Genomic DNA, 15,924 nt, shown 5'->3' on the forward strand with positions numbered 1-15,924 from the left:
ATATCCTTAAGCGCTTTGCTTAGTACTTGGCATACAGCAAGCACTCAGTGCTAGGTCTCAGTACTACTGCTACTATCATGACAAATCATCTAACCCATCTAATCCCACCTGCGATTTGTGGGCCATGCATACAATGGGGGTGGTGGAGCGCAGTAGAACCTCTCACTTTATATGCAAGAGTTTCTGTGTATTTGGGACTATGGTTCTCTCTGGGGAAAGATCTGCGTCTTTCATCGGTTTCACTAGTACCCATCTTTAAAAAGGTTAAGGAATATTCCTTGTTTAACAGCTTGGAGAATCCAGGCCCCAGGAAGGGGATGTGACTTACCCAAGGTCATACGGTGAATTAACAGTATCAGAATTTCCACCTACATTTCCTGATGCCCACACCAATGCGATCTCTACATCCTGGGGATTCCTTCAGCACTGGGGCAGCAGAAGCAGAATGTACATATTTGGACAAAGGGCTGTGACAGTGGCTATGACCTTTTTAACCATGACTGAATGTTTACTATATGCTAGGCATTGTGCTGAACACTTTGCCTGTACTGCCTCACTGAATCAACCTTGTTAAATATATACCATGACTATGCAGTTTTACAAAATGAGGAAACCAAGGGCTAGATCATCTGCCCAGCATCACACAGAGTTGCCATATTTTGAGTGCCAGTCACAGAGCTCAGCACTATAGCCACTTCTTCTAATCATCAGCACCCTGATAACCAGGATAGCTATCACTTCTCTTCTGTGGCCATGAGAAGAGGAAAAAGCCACCTCCTGCCATGACATCCGTCCTTCTCAAACCTGCATGTACGTTCCTTGTCTTCCAGGGCACATACACGTTCTCAGATGGGCTACAGTATGATGCGGAGCACTGGCATTACTGTGACAGCTATGATAGGAGGTTTTACACTGAGATCTGCTACGGCTTGAAGCCTGCAGGTACCCGGGCACCCTCCCTTTCCTTCACAACCAGACCGAGAGGGAAACAAAGGGGCCTTGGCCTATTGCAGTGACCAGAGCCCCTCCATACCACCCGGGGACCACAGGCAGGGCATTCACCACTAGGTGTCTCAATTTCTCTCCTGCCAAATGGGACAATAGTATCGTCCACTTCACAAGTCTGTTATAAGTAAGATAATGCTGGAAAGTGTTTCCAGCGGTGGGTGCACAGCCCATCCCAGCTGTTTGTTACTCCTAATACCAGCTATAGCACGGAAATCAAGCAGCACCGAAGGAGCATGTGCCCTGGGTTCCAGGCTCTGGCTGAGGTTCTGTATTGATCCTGTGTCACGAGAATCTCCTGATGACTCCGCCATGCCTGCCTTTCTGGTCTCATATTGTATAGGAGGAAGCCGAGGCCTGGGAGTCCAGACCTGCTTCCTGGTAGGGGAGCTCCCAGGGTTGGGGGGTAGCCCAGGTCTTCCTCGGTGTGTCCCCTGTAGCATCAGAAATCATGTTCCATCATGGGCGGTGACGTGGGCCAAGGCTCTGGATTCGGAGAGCAGCCACCGAAGGGGTTCATCTGTGTCTCCGGGGCTCGTGCATGGTCAGCTGCACCTCAAGAGCAGAGCTGTTGGCGCAGCTGAGACAATACATCCAAAATGACAAACAGGAAAATGACTTTGCATGCTGTAAGAATAAACCCTAAGTCATGACATGATGTTGTATAGCTGACAGAGGCTGGAGCTGGAAGTTCTGGGTTTGAGTTCCAAGTTCCCTTTCAATAGATGGATGAGCCTGGGCAAGCCAGCCTCCCTGAGGGCAGAAACCTCTAGAAAGCACCCAGGTTGGAGTCAGGCAGACCTGAGCTCAAACTGTGGCTGTGTCACCTTGAATCAGATAGTTGACCAGGTGAGCCTTTCCCCACTTTGCCTCCTTTGTCAGCTCCTCCCCCTGGCACTGTTATTAATTTGGGGGTTTCCAGAGCTCTCTGGCCTTAAGCCTTCTTTGGTAACATTCTGTGTCCTCTCCCTAAACAAGCCAGTTCACCTCTAAGCCTTCATTTATATCATCAGCTTCCAAACGGAGTTCAAAATTCCCAAGCCCCAGATTCCTGCAGCCAGCTTCCCTAACACCTGTATTTGGCATCCCTTCCCTTGCCTGCATGGAACTCATCCCCTTCCCTACCAGCCCCTTCTCCCATGAGGGATTCAGAGACTATCACCCCATCCACCTGGATGGGCCACGTCCTGCTTTCTTCCTTCCCAGTGCACAAGCAACCACCTGGTCCTGTGGATTCTACCTCTTACATATATTCACTCATGCGTTCATTAAATTGTTCCTGAGCACCCCCATGTTCCATGCTATGGGGTAGGGGCTCTGTCCTACTCACTGGTGTGTCCTCAGCACCTGGCACATTGCTTGGCACATAGCAGGCGCTCAGTAGAGTTACCCAGGGAGGATAATACAGACATCACAGCAGGGGGAGGTGGGGTGTGGGAGCTAAGGCAATGACATTTAATTTCCTGAGCACCTACTCTGCGTCAGGCAGGGGCCCCTGCCTTCACGGAGCTGCCAGTCTAGATGCCACTCAAGAATCTTGTAAATGGCTCCTCCTGGGTTAGTTATGACAGGGCCTGGAATTTGTCGTGGGCCCACTGAAGCCTGTAGGTGAAGACAGAGCCCCTGGCCTCAGGCCCTCAGCTGTCATATGGTAGCTGGTTTTGTCAAAGGCTCATGAACAGTGCAGTGACCTTCCCCACACCCACCCTTCTCCTCCAGTCACTCCCAAAACAGCAACTTTATCTTAAGTAATCCATGGCCTTCCCAAGTCACAGAGCACCTGGCAGAGCCCTGAAACAGCCACTTCTCCGCCTCAGGGGCAGGGAGAAGCTTAAGGCTGCCCTTTCCCCCTCCTCTCTGAGTATCTGTCAGATGGCACGAGCATGAGGCTTCGGGGAGAGGATGGCTGGAAAGTGCTTGGCATAGAGGAAGAGCTCAGGAACTGTTGGGCACTAGTGTACACAGGGTTATTGTTAACCAGCATCTGAACCCTGTGTGCAGGGCTGAACCCTGCACCATGAGCAGGATGCTATGCTCTGTGGGCATCTAGCCCTCCGTCCAGAGGACAGGGATTTACAGGAAACACAAGTTAGAGAGAACCCGAGAAGTTATTTATTCCAACCTTGTACCCATTACTCAGGTCTCCGCATTCCAAGATATACAATACACAGGGCAGCATGACCAACAGTGTGACCTATGGGGCAGATGGTTCCAGGGTCAGCAGCCTGACATAGAGCTTTTATGGCTGGGTGCCTCACTGCTTCCTAGCTGGAGAATCTGGGGCAAGTTACTTGACCTCTCTGAGCCTCAGTTTTCTCATCTGTAAATGGGGCCACAGTACTGCTGTGAGAATTAAGTTAAGCATGTAATGAATTTCTGGGCACAGGATAAGCACTCTCAATGGCAGCCATGGTGGTAATTTTGCTGAGTCAGAGTTGATCCCTGCCCACCTGACCCATTTCTTCCTGCTCTTCTCCTGATACACACCTGGTCCCGCCCCTGCCGGGCTTCCTGAGTGAGGCCTGAGGGCTCATGCCTCTGGCCTTTGCCCGCCCCTTGCCTACCTTCCCTCCTCCAGACACATCTATCCACATGGCAGACTGCGATGCCTCCTTGGGGTCTCTCTGCCTCCACAATCTATGTCCTTGTCATGGTGTCACTAGAAATGGAGGATGGGTTTGAGGGAAGAAGGTGGGGGACTAGAAGTCCCCAAGACCCTGCTCACAGAGCCCCATTCAGGAAGCTGCTCCGAGGCACCTCTCCTGTTGGTTTTGCTCCATAGTCCAACAGTGGTAACCAGATATTCCCATGGGTGACCAGACAAAAGAGGACTTTCGGGAGCCTGGGATTAGATTTGGCCTTGGTAATGAGTTAATTATCCACTGTATCCTTTCAAGGGATCTCTCAACTCACCAACATGGACCCACCTAGAAAGATCCCTCAGGGCTGTTATGACTGTGGAGATGGCTTCTATAACCCGACCACGAGGGTTGTCAAGGACTATAGGAATCGCTTTCTGAGAAACACAGGTATGTCCATTCTGACACCCCATGACACACGTTTACTCTTCTCTTGTCCACACTTAGGTGTGTGCATATGTGTGCACACACGTATGCATTTGGTAAGAAAGAAACTTCTGCCGACCAAAGACAGAAATTATGATCTGAAGGTTTCACAGTCAGGGGTTCTCATGGCTGATGAGTCTATACACAATCGTGGAGTGAGACAAAGGACATTAGTGGTTAACTGTGAGTATAGCACTAAACAGATGAAAGTACAGATTTCTGCATGCTATCCTTTGGCCAGTATTTAATGAACACTGGCTATATGCTAGATACTGTTCAATGTGGGCAGCAAAGCTGGACAAAGCTAGACACAAACCACCTTCCACATGGAGTTGATGTTTTTACAGGTAGCAGACAAGTACTAGAAAGGGTTGATTTCATTGTGGGAAAAGCACAATGAAAGGGGAAAAACATGGCCCTACATGAAGGTAGGGGAAGAAGTAAAGATGGGGAGTCCCAGGGAGGTGAGAGTGATGCTGTGGGAGCACAAAGAATGGGTACGTCATCCAGAATTGGAAATTCAGAGGCTTTCAAGAAGGAAATGGCAGCTAAAGTAAGACCCAAAGAAAAACTGGGAGTTGACCACAGGGCATGGGAAGAGGTTTTCCAGAGAGGAAACAGCACAGGTAAAGGTCAAGAAAGTGAGTGATATCATGTGGTACAGCCAGGGACGTACCTTGGAGGATCCAGAACTTCTGTTGGTAAGTGAATGTAAGCTGATCAGACTGAAACTTATAGTAACCAAATGCACAGGAGGCCAATGTACAAATAAGAATGAGAACATTTTCCTGTAGCATGGTGATTCCTAAACTTTTTCTTTCCTAGAGTCACAGTCCCACAAAGAATAAGGGAACTGCAGACCCTCTTCCTAGAAAACTGCCCACATGTGCGCGCGCGCACACACACACACATGCACACATGTGCATGCACATTTTACATAGTCTTAAGGGGGTTCTTCTAAAGACCCTGGTCAAGAAACTCTGCTCTAAAATGAGAGAAAAAAAAAACTGCCAGAAAGGCCAGGAGGCCCAGACTGGCTGACGAGAGCCTCCTCTCCCTATAGGGACATTTCCTTGGTGAGTTGGTGGTGATCAGAAGGTTGCCTCGTGGGATGAGCACTGGGTGTTATGCTATATGTTGGCAAATTGAACTCCAATAAAAATAATAATAATAGTAATAAATAAAATGTAGCACACACAAAAAAAGAGGGTTGCCTCGTGGCACTGGCATGAGAGTAAATGGAGTTGTCAGCTGCTCTTGTGGCTTAATGCTGGGGCTGGAGCTCAGATAGCCCTGCCCCACTGGTGCTCCTGGAGGAACACGGCAGATGCTCACACGCCAAGTCCCCTGGCAGTTTTCTTGAATGCCTTCCGCTTTTCCATTAATAGACTGGACTGTGTAGAGCACTAATTCTTCTGGGTGTCAATAGGCTCCCTATGAAGTTTCTGGATCAAGGAAACTGAAGAGATGCACAGTTATAAATAATGCTAAACCATTCCAGCTACTGAAGGGCTTCCCAGGGCCATACACTTGGTACTTTCCTTCCCAGCTATAATTAAGTCCTCCTTTGTGTCAAGAATCGCTGTCTGTCTCTCCCCCCAGACTGGAAGATCCACGTGAGCAGGAGTTCTATCTGTCTCTGTATCAGGCAGAGTCCAGTTAGGAAAACAGAGAGAATGTAGTATCAGGGGATACTGGAGAACGGAAGAAGCAAGGGGAGGACATCGAGGACACAGAGAGAGTAACAGCCGGGAGCAGCTAGCCACCCTCTCCTGGAGGGGAAACCAGAGACTGGGATACGAAAGCCTACAGGGTCAAGAGAGGGACCCCCCCCCAGAAGGGGCAGCCCAGACCTCTGAGCAGGGCCCACTGCCCAGCAGGTTCTCTGGAGAGGGAGCCTGTAGAAGCCGGGTGTGTAGGGGGGAACAGGAATTGGAAGTGAGTCAGCCTTGCTGACATAACACTCACATGAGCGATAAGCCACACAGAAAGGAGTGGGTCCCTTCTGTCTCCGCGTGTGTGCCTTGCAGCATCTAACTGTGGGGTCCCAGTCCCGACTGCAATGTGAGAATAGCAAGGTAGGTTTGGAGCCAAGAGTAGCTGGGCCCCTGGCACAAAGCCCCCACTGTCTTGTTGTGGGTCAGCATCCACACAAACTCCCCTGTCCTATAAAGATATCACGTGTGTGCCTTTCTGTGTAATAGGCTGCAAGTATCCTTCATGTGACTACAAAGATGCTCTCCCCTTTTCTCTAAGGGGCGAGTTCCTTCCCCTCTCCCCTACTGGGGGTTGCCTGGGGGATGAAGGGCCGTAGGGCGATTGAGCTGGGAGGTGGGGGACACCCTCATTATCTGGCTGGGATGCAGGGTGCCAGTCAGGAAAAAGGTATCAGAAGTGATAGGTCTTAAAGAATGAGCAGGGATTTCGTTAGCAGGCATGTCGGGGAAGGGCATCCAGGTAGAGGGAACAGCACATGCAAAGACATAGAGGCATGAAAAAAAAGTCACGACTGAGGAATCAGAAATTGTGGCTCCCAGAATCCTGGGGGCAAAAGCCATGCTTGGTAATAAAATTGAAACTTTTATTGGGATGAACAGATAGAGTACTGGGGAGTTTGAGAGCAGTGGAGATACTGTCAATTGTGAGATTGAGTATTTGACGTGGAGTATTTGACGTGGAGACCCATCAAATGTACTGCCCCAGAATGAGCCTGCCTGGAAACTCTGGAGGACTATGAGGTGTCGGTGTAGTTTCAGCAAATGCAGCACTCCAGTGGAGAGGGCTGATAATGGGGAGGCCATGCAGGCATGGGCATAGGGGGCAATGCAGAAAAATCTGTGTACCGTCCTCTCAAATTTTTTATTAGGGTTTTATTTATTCATGAGAGACACAGAGACAGAGACATAGGCAGAGGGAGAAGCAGGCTCCATGCAGGGAGCCTGAGGCAGGACTTGATCCCAGGACCCTGGGATCATGACCTGAGCCAAAGGCAGATGCTCAATCACTGAGCCACTCAGGTGCCCCTCGTCCTCTCAATTTTGTTGTGAACCTGAAAATTGCTCTAATAAAAACAGCCTTTTGAAAAATGCATCGTAAGAAGGGAAGGCCGTTCTTAGGAGGTTGGGAGAAGGATGGACACTGACTATTTGGTCAACAAACATTTATTAACTGGCTGCTGTGGATCTGACTTTGGGTGAGGCAGCATCATAGAATCTTCTCTCAGGGAGCAGGAGAAACTGATAGTGGATTAGAGTTGCCATGAGGGAGCATAGTCAGGATACCTAACCTGGAGGCAGGGTCAGCAGGCCAGGGAGGTTCCCTGGAAAGAGCGGGATCTAATGGGAAGCCTCAAGAAGAGGAGACAAGTACAGCAGGGTTGGGAAAAGTAAAAGGCTGAGGGAACAGCGTGTGCCAAGAACAGTGCACATTTAGGGGCTACGTGTTGTTTGGGAGTATGAGACAACAGTATGTCAGGTGCAGAAGAGCAAGAGAGGAGGCCCCTGGGTGGGGAGTAGCTTCCCCCTGAGGGCAGCGGGGGAACAAGGAAATGTTTCAAGCAGGCAGAGTAGCAATGGATTCATCATTTAGAGATTTCTCTGGTTGCACAGAAAGAAGGGGCCAGACTAGGATGAGGCTAGACAGGAAGGCTGGCAAGATGGCAAGAGAGGGGCATCCGAAGGCCCCAGGCCTCAGTGCTGTGTGCCAGAGACCCATGTTCCAACCCGGCCCCACTCTGGAGCTGCCTGCTGGCTGACCATGGGCCAGGCGCCTTACCTCTCTGGGCCCCTTGCTCTCTTCATCTGTAAAATGAGGGAGTCGGGCTGGATAATTTCTAGGGTCCTTCTGACATTAAGAGTCTACAATGGAGGAGTAAAGGGAGCCACGGGGTATTTTAGTCCTGATATTATAGGACAGATGAGTTTGTGGAGTGTCCTGAAAACCACTAAAAGGAGTCTCTGTTTATGGCCACCTAGTCATTACCTTTGACTCACCTCATCCTGCTGGGGACTGAGTTGGACTTCTGTCCATCTCCTATTTTCTCCAAGGCCCTGGTCTGCCTCCACAAACAGTGCTTCATGTTGGCATTCTGAAGGTACAGGGCTGCTGGCTTTGCAGGCCCACAGTGGTGCCCCAGGCAGTCCTGGGATAAACAGAGTGGACTGAGCCACTGCTATTATGAAGTGCATGCCACTCGGGGATACTCTTTTTATAGGAGATCATGGGCTGGGGCACCAGCAGGAGGGTTGCCTTTGGTTCACGGTTCACCTTCGGGCCTCTCCTCCCCCACCTCATACTGGCTTCACTCTCCCCAGGCAGAGAAGCTTCCTTTAGGCCTGACTTGAAAACCTTAGCCCCCTGAACCACAAACTGCTGAGTGGCAAGCATGCTGGACAAACCCAGGTTTGTTAGACTTGGGCTTTGAGAATGGCTTTCTTACCTGGGGAGGCTGGTCTGGTACCTGCTTGCTGGATGGTGGTGAGAACCTAAATTCATCCTTCCAAGCATCAAAAAGCCTTTGAGTGCAGACAGGGTGCCAGGCCTTGGGGATCTGGGCAGGCAAGAATTCTCTCAGACCACAAGTCTCAAACTTTTGGACCCTGGCCCAAAGTAAGCAACCCACCACACACACAAACACACACACATTGGTGCATATTCTTTGTATGTAAAATATACTAGGATATTCTCTATTTTTTAAAAACGCGGGTTGCTAGACACTAAATGGATTTCACAACCCTCAAAAGGATTGGGACCCACCATTGACAGATCAATGCTCAGACAGCCTTCCCTAACCCACCTTTTCCCATCGCCTCCCTCTCCTGCACTGTTGAGTTAGATATCCCTCCTCAGTAAGCCTCTTGAAAGCATTCAGCCCATAGCTGTAGAATGATCTTTATTTGCCTAGCTTCCCTCCTTAGACAAACAGCTTCTTGAGGGCAGGGACCATGTAATTATGCCTGATTCACCCCTGGGTCCCCTGCACCTCCCACATGCAGCTAATTCAATGTTTCTGGAAGAAAAGCAGGCAGGCAGGCAGAGGACCTACAAGCCCCTCATGTTCTTCAACAAATTATACAAAATGTAGTCCCTGGCACATAAGAGACAACTTCTTATGTCGAATAATCAAAACAATCTATTATGTTTCTCCACACCCCCAAGTTTTCAAAGCCACTTAAGCTTTGAAAAGCTTTAAAAAAACTTCAACATCAAGGCTCTCAAGCCCACAAACCTCTGGCCAAATCTGATCTGTGTAGTATTTGTTTGGCTGGCCCTGTGCTTGAAACTGCTTGCGTATGGGTGCCTCCGCAGGGCACATGAATTCCAGGTCCCCACCTCTCCCTGTTGGTGGCAGTCATTTCTGGTGCCACCTGAAAGTTCTCACACTCATGAGCACTCTATCTTCTGGGACAGCCCCACACATTCAGTAAACTGGGAACAGGGAGGCCTGAGATTAGGGAACTAGATAATGCATGATGTCTAACAGCCCAGTGAAGGGGAGGCTGGACTCAAACCCACTCCCATCTTTTTGCAAGGCCCATGGCCATTCTCCTGCACTCTGCAGCTGCCTCTGCTGGGATCGTAAAACCACACAAGGCAGCAAGTCAATGCAGGCAAAATTCCAATAATACAGCTGAGACAAAGCAAAATAGAGATGGTATTAGGACCTGCCTCCCTTCGGAGGCTGGGAGAGGTCAGAGGGACAGGCTGTGTGGCGGTTACAAGCCCATGATCTAGAATCCACACCTCTGGCTGGCCCCTGGTCCTGGATCTACCACTGGCCAGCTGTGTGACCATGGCTAGTTTTGCTTCTTGTCTCCTTTTGGAGTCTCTGTTTCCTCATCTTTAAAATGGGTGTTCTAGTAGTTAACTGAATCTGGAGGGGTTGCGGTTAGGAAAAATGAGATTAAGTATGTACAACACCTGGCACAAGGCCCGTCCGTGTCCAGGCTTCAGTGACTGTTATTGGATGATTCCTCACTCGGGCTGGAGACAATTGAAGAGAGGGAGGCCCTGGGATCCACTGAGATTTTTATGGGTGCTCGAGAGACAGGGAGGCTGTGGGAAGGGAGGAATGAGACTGGGTATGCCATGCTGTCAGCCCCCTTGGGGGTTCTCCTGGGGAAACGAAATGCTACTGAAATGTTGGGCGCTGCAGGCTCTTGATTATGGCGTTTAGACCACCCTGTGGTTCATCTTCCACCGTCCTGTCTCTTCCACCCCACGTTCCAGCTCAAGCAGACTAGCAGCTTCTGCTGGTAAACACACCTCTGTTCCCACCTCACACATTCCTCCAGCCCAGGATGTCTTTCCCTCGTCACAGTCCTCCCACCGCTCTGTGCTGGGCATGTACCAGGAGGCCACGAGAGTATGGCACAGGGCACTCCCGGAGCATCCACAGCTCAGAGAAGGGAAGCAGAGAAAGGCATGAATTGCGGAGGATCCTTGCCAGGCCCCTGCTCAGCACTGTGCCTGCTTATCTCCTCTGCTCTTCTCTGCCAACCCAAGTGCCTCCCTCAGTTTGCAAAGAGGACACCTGGTCTCAATACTTTGCCCTAGTCATTCGCCGGTGACAGAGTCAGAGATAATCCCAACTCTTGCCCAAATTCTGTTCTTTTCAGCTTCACATCCTGGTTTATTCCTTACTCCTCCATATCCCTTCCTCCACAGAGCTAGGCCTCATGCATGGTTGTCCCTCCACGAAGCACGGGTTCTGACCCCCGGGGAGCTCAGTGATGTTCCTAAATGGATGAAAAGGCCCATTTTAGAGTCTTAAGACAAAAAAACACTACAGTCCCCATAATGAGACGCTACCTTTTTTGATAAAGGGTCCTTTACATACTGTGGGCCAATAAGGGAGCTTTGGAAGATATTTGGGATAATTATCTTTAATATGGTGGGAAGCGGGGAAGTTAGCCCTTACCCTCCTGCCCAGCCCTCTCATTCTGCTCAGGAAGGATAAGCCAGACTCGTGTTAGCAGTTTCTCGTGTGTCTCTTCGTTGTGTTGTAGCGTTGTAGCGTTGTAGCGGTTGCTTGCCTCAACGTTACTGGTAGGGATAATTTGCAAGATAACTGCACCACTAATCCTTACTCCCTCCCTGCAATTAATGACACCCCATGCAAGTGTCTCAGATGAAAGGCACATTATTAATATTCAAAGGAAAAAACCCTCGTAACCATTTTAACATATACAACTAACAATGAACTAAATTTGCTTTGTGGAAGACAGAGAGTGAGCATCCCAAATTAGTTTATGTAAAAGCTGAAATTCTTCCCCGAAAGGTCTCAGTACCATCCTCAAAGAATATCCTGATCATCAGAAATGCCGTCAAGATTCCCGCCAACATTATCCTCTTTGTTGTCTGAAATGTCGAATCAAGCACATCTGGCAAATGTCCTAGAGCTCACAAATCTTTCAAACAGCGTATAATTCCCAATGGTTAAAGAGATAACGCCACCGCTTAATCGTGCTGCTCTTCAAAATAGCACCAACTTTCCTTCAATCAGAAACAATGGGTTTGGCTTCTTAAAAATATCACATACCAGTGATTATTTGCAGAGAGGGCCCCTTTGCATTTGAACCTGTGGGTTCCAGACTGAATTTAAAATCAAGATCGCCAGCCTCATTTGAATATATTTTCAATTAAATGGACAACGGGGGAAGGAATATGAATTGGGGTCTAGAGAGAGACCTGGCCGGTATGACTCAAAGTCTTTGGGAGGTGCTGGCTGGCTTTCCCCTCACACCATGGTGAGAGCTGACATTGGCTGGGCATTTCCCATGCACCAGATATCCAACTAAGACGGTGGTGGTGGGGAAAATGGGCGGGGGGGGGGGGGGTAGGTAGTGTTCCTGTGATCTCTGCTTGACAAAGGAGAAAACTGAGACTCAGAACTAAGGCTAAAGGATTTCCCCCAGGAAATGGCAGGAACTGGGATTCACACTTGGGCTCATCTGCCTCCAGAGGTTTTTCCACTTTGCCAGGCCAGCTCCTAGGTCATCTTCCAAACATCGCCTATCTGCTTGCTGCCTAACTTTAGAAAAGTTGCACAGTGAATATCTAGAAATGAAAGACCACTTGGTCGTCTAAAGTTCTCTGGCATTATTAAACACCTGAAAGTTGGGAATATCCCAAATGTCCAACAGAAGGGAACTAAATAAATAATACAGGGTGTATTCTTATAATAAACCCAGGGCAGCCCCTAAAATGGCAGTCCAGGGATGGATCGATTGGTATATAAAAGTACGTTACTTTATTTCAGAGGGAAAAGCAGGATTATAAAAACCAGCAGCATTTACTGAGGGCTTACTGTCTTCCAGGTATGGTCTGAGCATTTCGCATGGTTGATTTTATTTCATTTCCTCTCATCCTCACAGTAACCCTGTGAAATGGCTGTCTTCATTATTCCCACTTCACAGATGATGAAACTGAGGTGAGGAGAAATGCTTTGCCCAAAGTTACACAGGTAGTAAGCGGTAGACCTGGAACTTGGCCCCAGGTCTAGCTGCCTGAAAGCTAATGATGACATTCGAGTGGGTTCTGGAGTTTACCAGTGAAAGAAAGAAAGACCCAGGCAACCTTCCTTGTAAGCTTGCAGTGGTAGGTCTTTTTCCCTGGATAGTTCTCTGACCACATTTTTTGCTCCAAAGCTGGCCAAAGAACAAGACTTTCAATGCCACCGATAAACCAAGACTCCTCTAATGTTGAGGCCACTGCTGCCTTCATCTGACAGGTGAGAAAGCTGAGGCCTGCACAGGGCAGATCACTTGCCCGGCCCTGCACAGCCTGCCAGACCTCCATCTGCAGCAGACCCGGGCTGCCTCTCCACAATGCTTCCCTCGTGGTTTTGGCAAAATGGCCCAGCGAGTCCCCTGCACAGGCCCTCCTGCCGTCTTCTCTCTGTGACACAAAAGGCAATTTGCCCAAATGTGATAATCACCTGGAGGCTGGCACGCAGGGGCATCCCTGCCTTATCTGTGGCATTGTTAGCAGCGCCATAATGGAGGCTTTGTGGAGGGATAATATCACACTTGTAACTGCCAAATAAAATGCCTGCACAGATCACACATCCCTGCCAGCAGACTTGGGCATCTGCTTTAAGCAAAAAGGATAGGAAGAGAAATGATGAGCACTGAAAGCCTCTGCTGTGCCAGGGACTTACCACCTCCCGATCTTCTGAGGAATATATTGTTGCCTCTGTTTGGCAGCTGGGGAAACTGAGGCTTACTGATGGGTGCAGCTAGTGAAGGGAGGAATCAGGATTTGAATCCAGGCCTCTCTGACACCAGAGGCCATGCTCTGAACAGAGATGAAATCTCTGCCTTTTCTGAAATCTCTCTGAGAACTTCAGCAAAGCTATAGAACTTCTCCCCAGAGAAATACACTTTTACCTGCCAACAGAATTTTGCCTACAGAGGGCGGAATCAGACCCAGATGGAAGTCTGAGCTCTAGGGAAAACAGCCTGAGGGGCTTTCTGTCCCTGGCCTGCCCAAATTGCCTCGCTCCTCACTCCAATTCTAAGAGCCCTGGAAATTCCTCTTCCAGCTGTTGTGCCAGATTCTGGTAACAATATGTCCCCAACCCCACAGCAGTCTCCTGGAAGCATCCAAAGGACACAGCTTTCTCCTTCCATGGCTGGAGTCAACCCCAGGCTAGTCAGTACAATGGTTTGTTTTTCTCCTTTATTTATTTATTTATTTTTTAAAGATTTTATTTATTTCTTCATGAGAGACAGAGAGAGAAGCAGAGACATGGGCAGAGGGAGAAGCAGGTGCCCCTGAGGGAAGCCCGATGTGGGGCTCCATTCCAGAACTGCAGGATCACAGCCTGAGCTGAAGGCAGACAACAACTGAGCCCCCCAGGAGTCCCTGTTTTGTGCCCTTCAATAGAAGTGAATGCAAGGCCAGAGTCCAGGGAGCAGGAGCTTCATGTCCCTTCCTCAGCCCAGCTCTGGAACTGGAGGCAGTTAGCTGAAAGTCCTGCTCAACCTCCTGGAAAGAGAGGCAGGTTTCCAGGCAGGGCTTTAGAGCCAGACCCATCAGACCCCGGCTCTGCCATTTGCTCTCTGTATGATCTAGAGTGAGTCTCTTAACTTCTCTGAACATCGGTTTCCTCACCTAAAAAAGTCGGAGGAGGAAAATAGGACTTGTGTTACAGGGTTGTAGTAAGCATTATTGAGATGATACAGGGCATACAGAGAAAGCAATGCCAGGGCCATGAGGAGATTAAAGTACCGCAGGGATCACCATTGTGATCCCTTACACCCTGGGGCGGTCTTTGAAGTGGGGGGAGGGGGAGAACTCCTTAACTCTGTGCCCCAAAGGGAGGAGCTGGCCTCATGGTGGCAAACTGCCCTATGGCATCCCCAGCTGCTTCTTTTGTTTGTTTGTTTTAAGATTTTATTTATTTATTCATGAGAGACACACACACACACAGAGAGGCAGAGACATAGGCAGAGTAGTAGGCTCCATTCAGGGACCCCAATGTGGGACTCCATCCCACTTCTGATGGGGACTTCAAGACGGGGCTGGAGGCCTGCAGGATCCCCATCTCCCTATCTACCCATTGGCATTATTCCTCATCTTCATCATTTCTTATCCACCTAGAGCCCAACACCTCTAAGATTACCCCCAGACACACGTCTTCCCCAGGGGCTCCCTGGGGGCCCGAATTCCACATCTGCCCCTCCAAACCAGCACCAGTGCAGGGCAGGGGAAGCAGATGCACACACAGTGACAGGATTTGGGGCAGGTGCTCTCTGGCCAGAAGCATGGGGCCTTCAGGGAGTCCAAGTGTAGTGAACCTCCTACCCCAAAAAATATAGCTCAGAAATTAACATCAACCCCAAAAATATGTGGAAAGAAGTCTAGCAGAATTCTATATTCCTATGATATTTATGTTAATAGGAGATTCTTTGTCCAAAACACCGAGAGTGCCTCTGCTTTGCTAGTGCCAGGAGCCAGAAGCACAGTATGCTGGAGGAGCCAAGACAAGAGCATGGATATGCCCCAGGGGTAGTTGAGATGCTATCCCGGAAAAGGTAGTGTCTGGCTAGGCTGTCAAGGATGAGAAGTGGATTGATTGTGCTGATGGAAGGAACAAAGCAGAGAGAGGTGTAGGGACAGAGGGTACCCAAGGTGGAGCTCTTGAGACCGGCTCTTGTGTTGGGGGTTGGAAGAAGAGTCAAGGGATGTCTCCCTCAAGCAGTGTTGGACAGACTGGGCTTTGACAGGTATGTAGGAGTACATCCTAGCTGGGCACTCGAGGCATAGGGAGGGACCCAGTGTGGAGGGGAGAGAGCCTTGAATGCCATCCTTCAGGCAGTGAGGATTAAAGGCATGGCAGTTACAGACAGGTCTTTCAGGGACACAGGTAGTGGCTAAGGGCTGCAGGTCTAGAGATAGACTTGGGTCTGCCCTGGGGCCCACTTGCTGGCTGGATGAGCTTGAGCAGATGACTTCACCTCTCTGAGCCTCAGGACCTTCATCTGTGAAATGGGGATGCTGACAGTGACTTTCTAAGATTCCTCTGAGGATTAGGTTCTAGTCTGCTAGTGTGTTCTGCAGATCCTTACCATCCTAACACCCCTCCTGGCGGGCCCCACTGCCAAAGCCTTAATTCAGCCCTCAGCATCTGCCAGCCAGAGGACAGAGGTCCCAACTACCAGACCTGTCCCCTGCAGTCTGTCATCCACACACAACTGGAGAGCTGGGGCAGAAGGGAACAGCGGTCAGAGCAGAGGCTACAGGGCCCAGGCGAACTGAGTGACCTTAGCCTTGCCTTGGCACATTAGTCCCCTGAGCTGCCTGTGTACAGCAGCTAGGCATCATGAACATGTGCAGTGAACACACATTC

The 15,924-nt window shown here is 49.6% G+C and overlaps 1 protein-coding gene across 2 annotated transcripts in view; it reads left to right on the top strand.

Moving 5' to 3' along the window:
* MORN5 (MORN repeat containing 5) overlaps positions 1-15,924 on the top strand; it is a 32,763-nt gene that overhangs the window by 8,248 nt on the left and 8,591 nt on the right. For both annotated transcript variants that reach the window (XM_041726902.1, XM_041726903.1), the window contains 2 exons: positions 831-942; positions 3,903-4,034. In XM_041726902.1, coding sequence (XP_041582836.1) covers positions 831-942; positions 3,903-4,034 — 244 coding nt within the window. The remainder of the gene's footprint in view (positions 1-830; positions 943-3,902; positions 4,035-15,924) is intronic.

The sequence above is a fragment of the Vulpes lagopus genome, chromosome 12 (genome assembly GCF_018345385.1).
Source record: "Vulpes lagopus strain Blue_001 chromosome 12, ASM1834538v1, whole genome shotgun sequence".
Classification (NCBI taxonomy): domain Eukaryota; kingdom Metazoa; phylum Chordata; class Mammalia; order Carnivora; family Canidae; genus Vulpes; species Vulpes lagopus.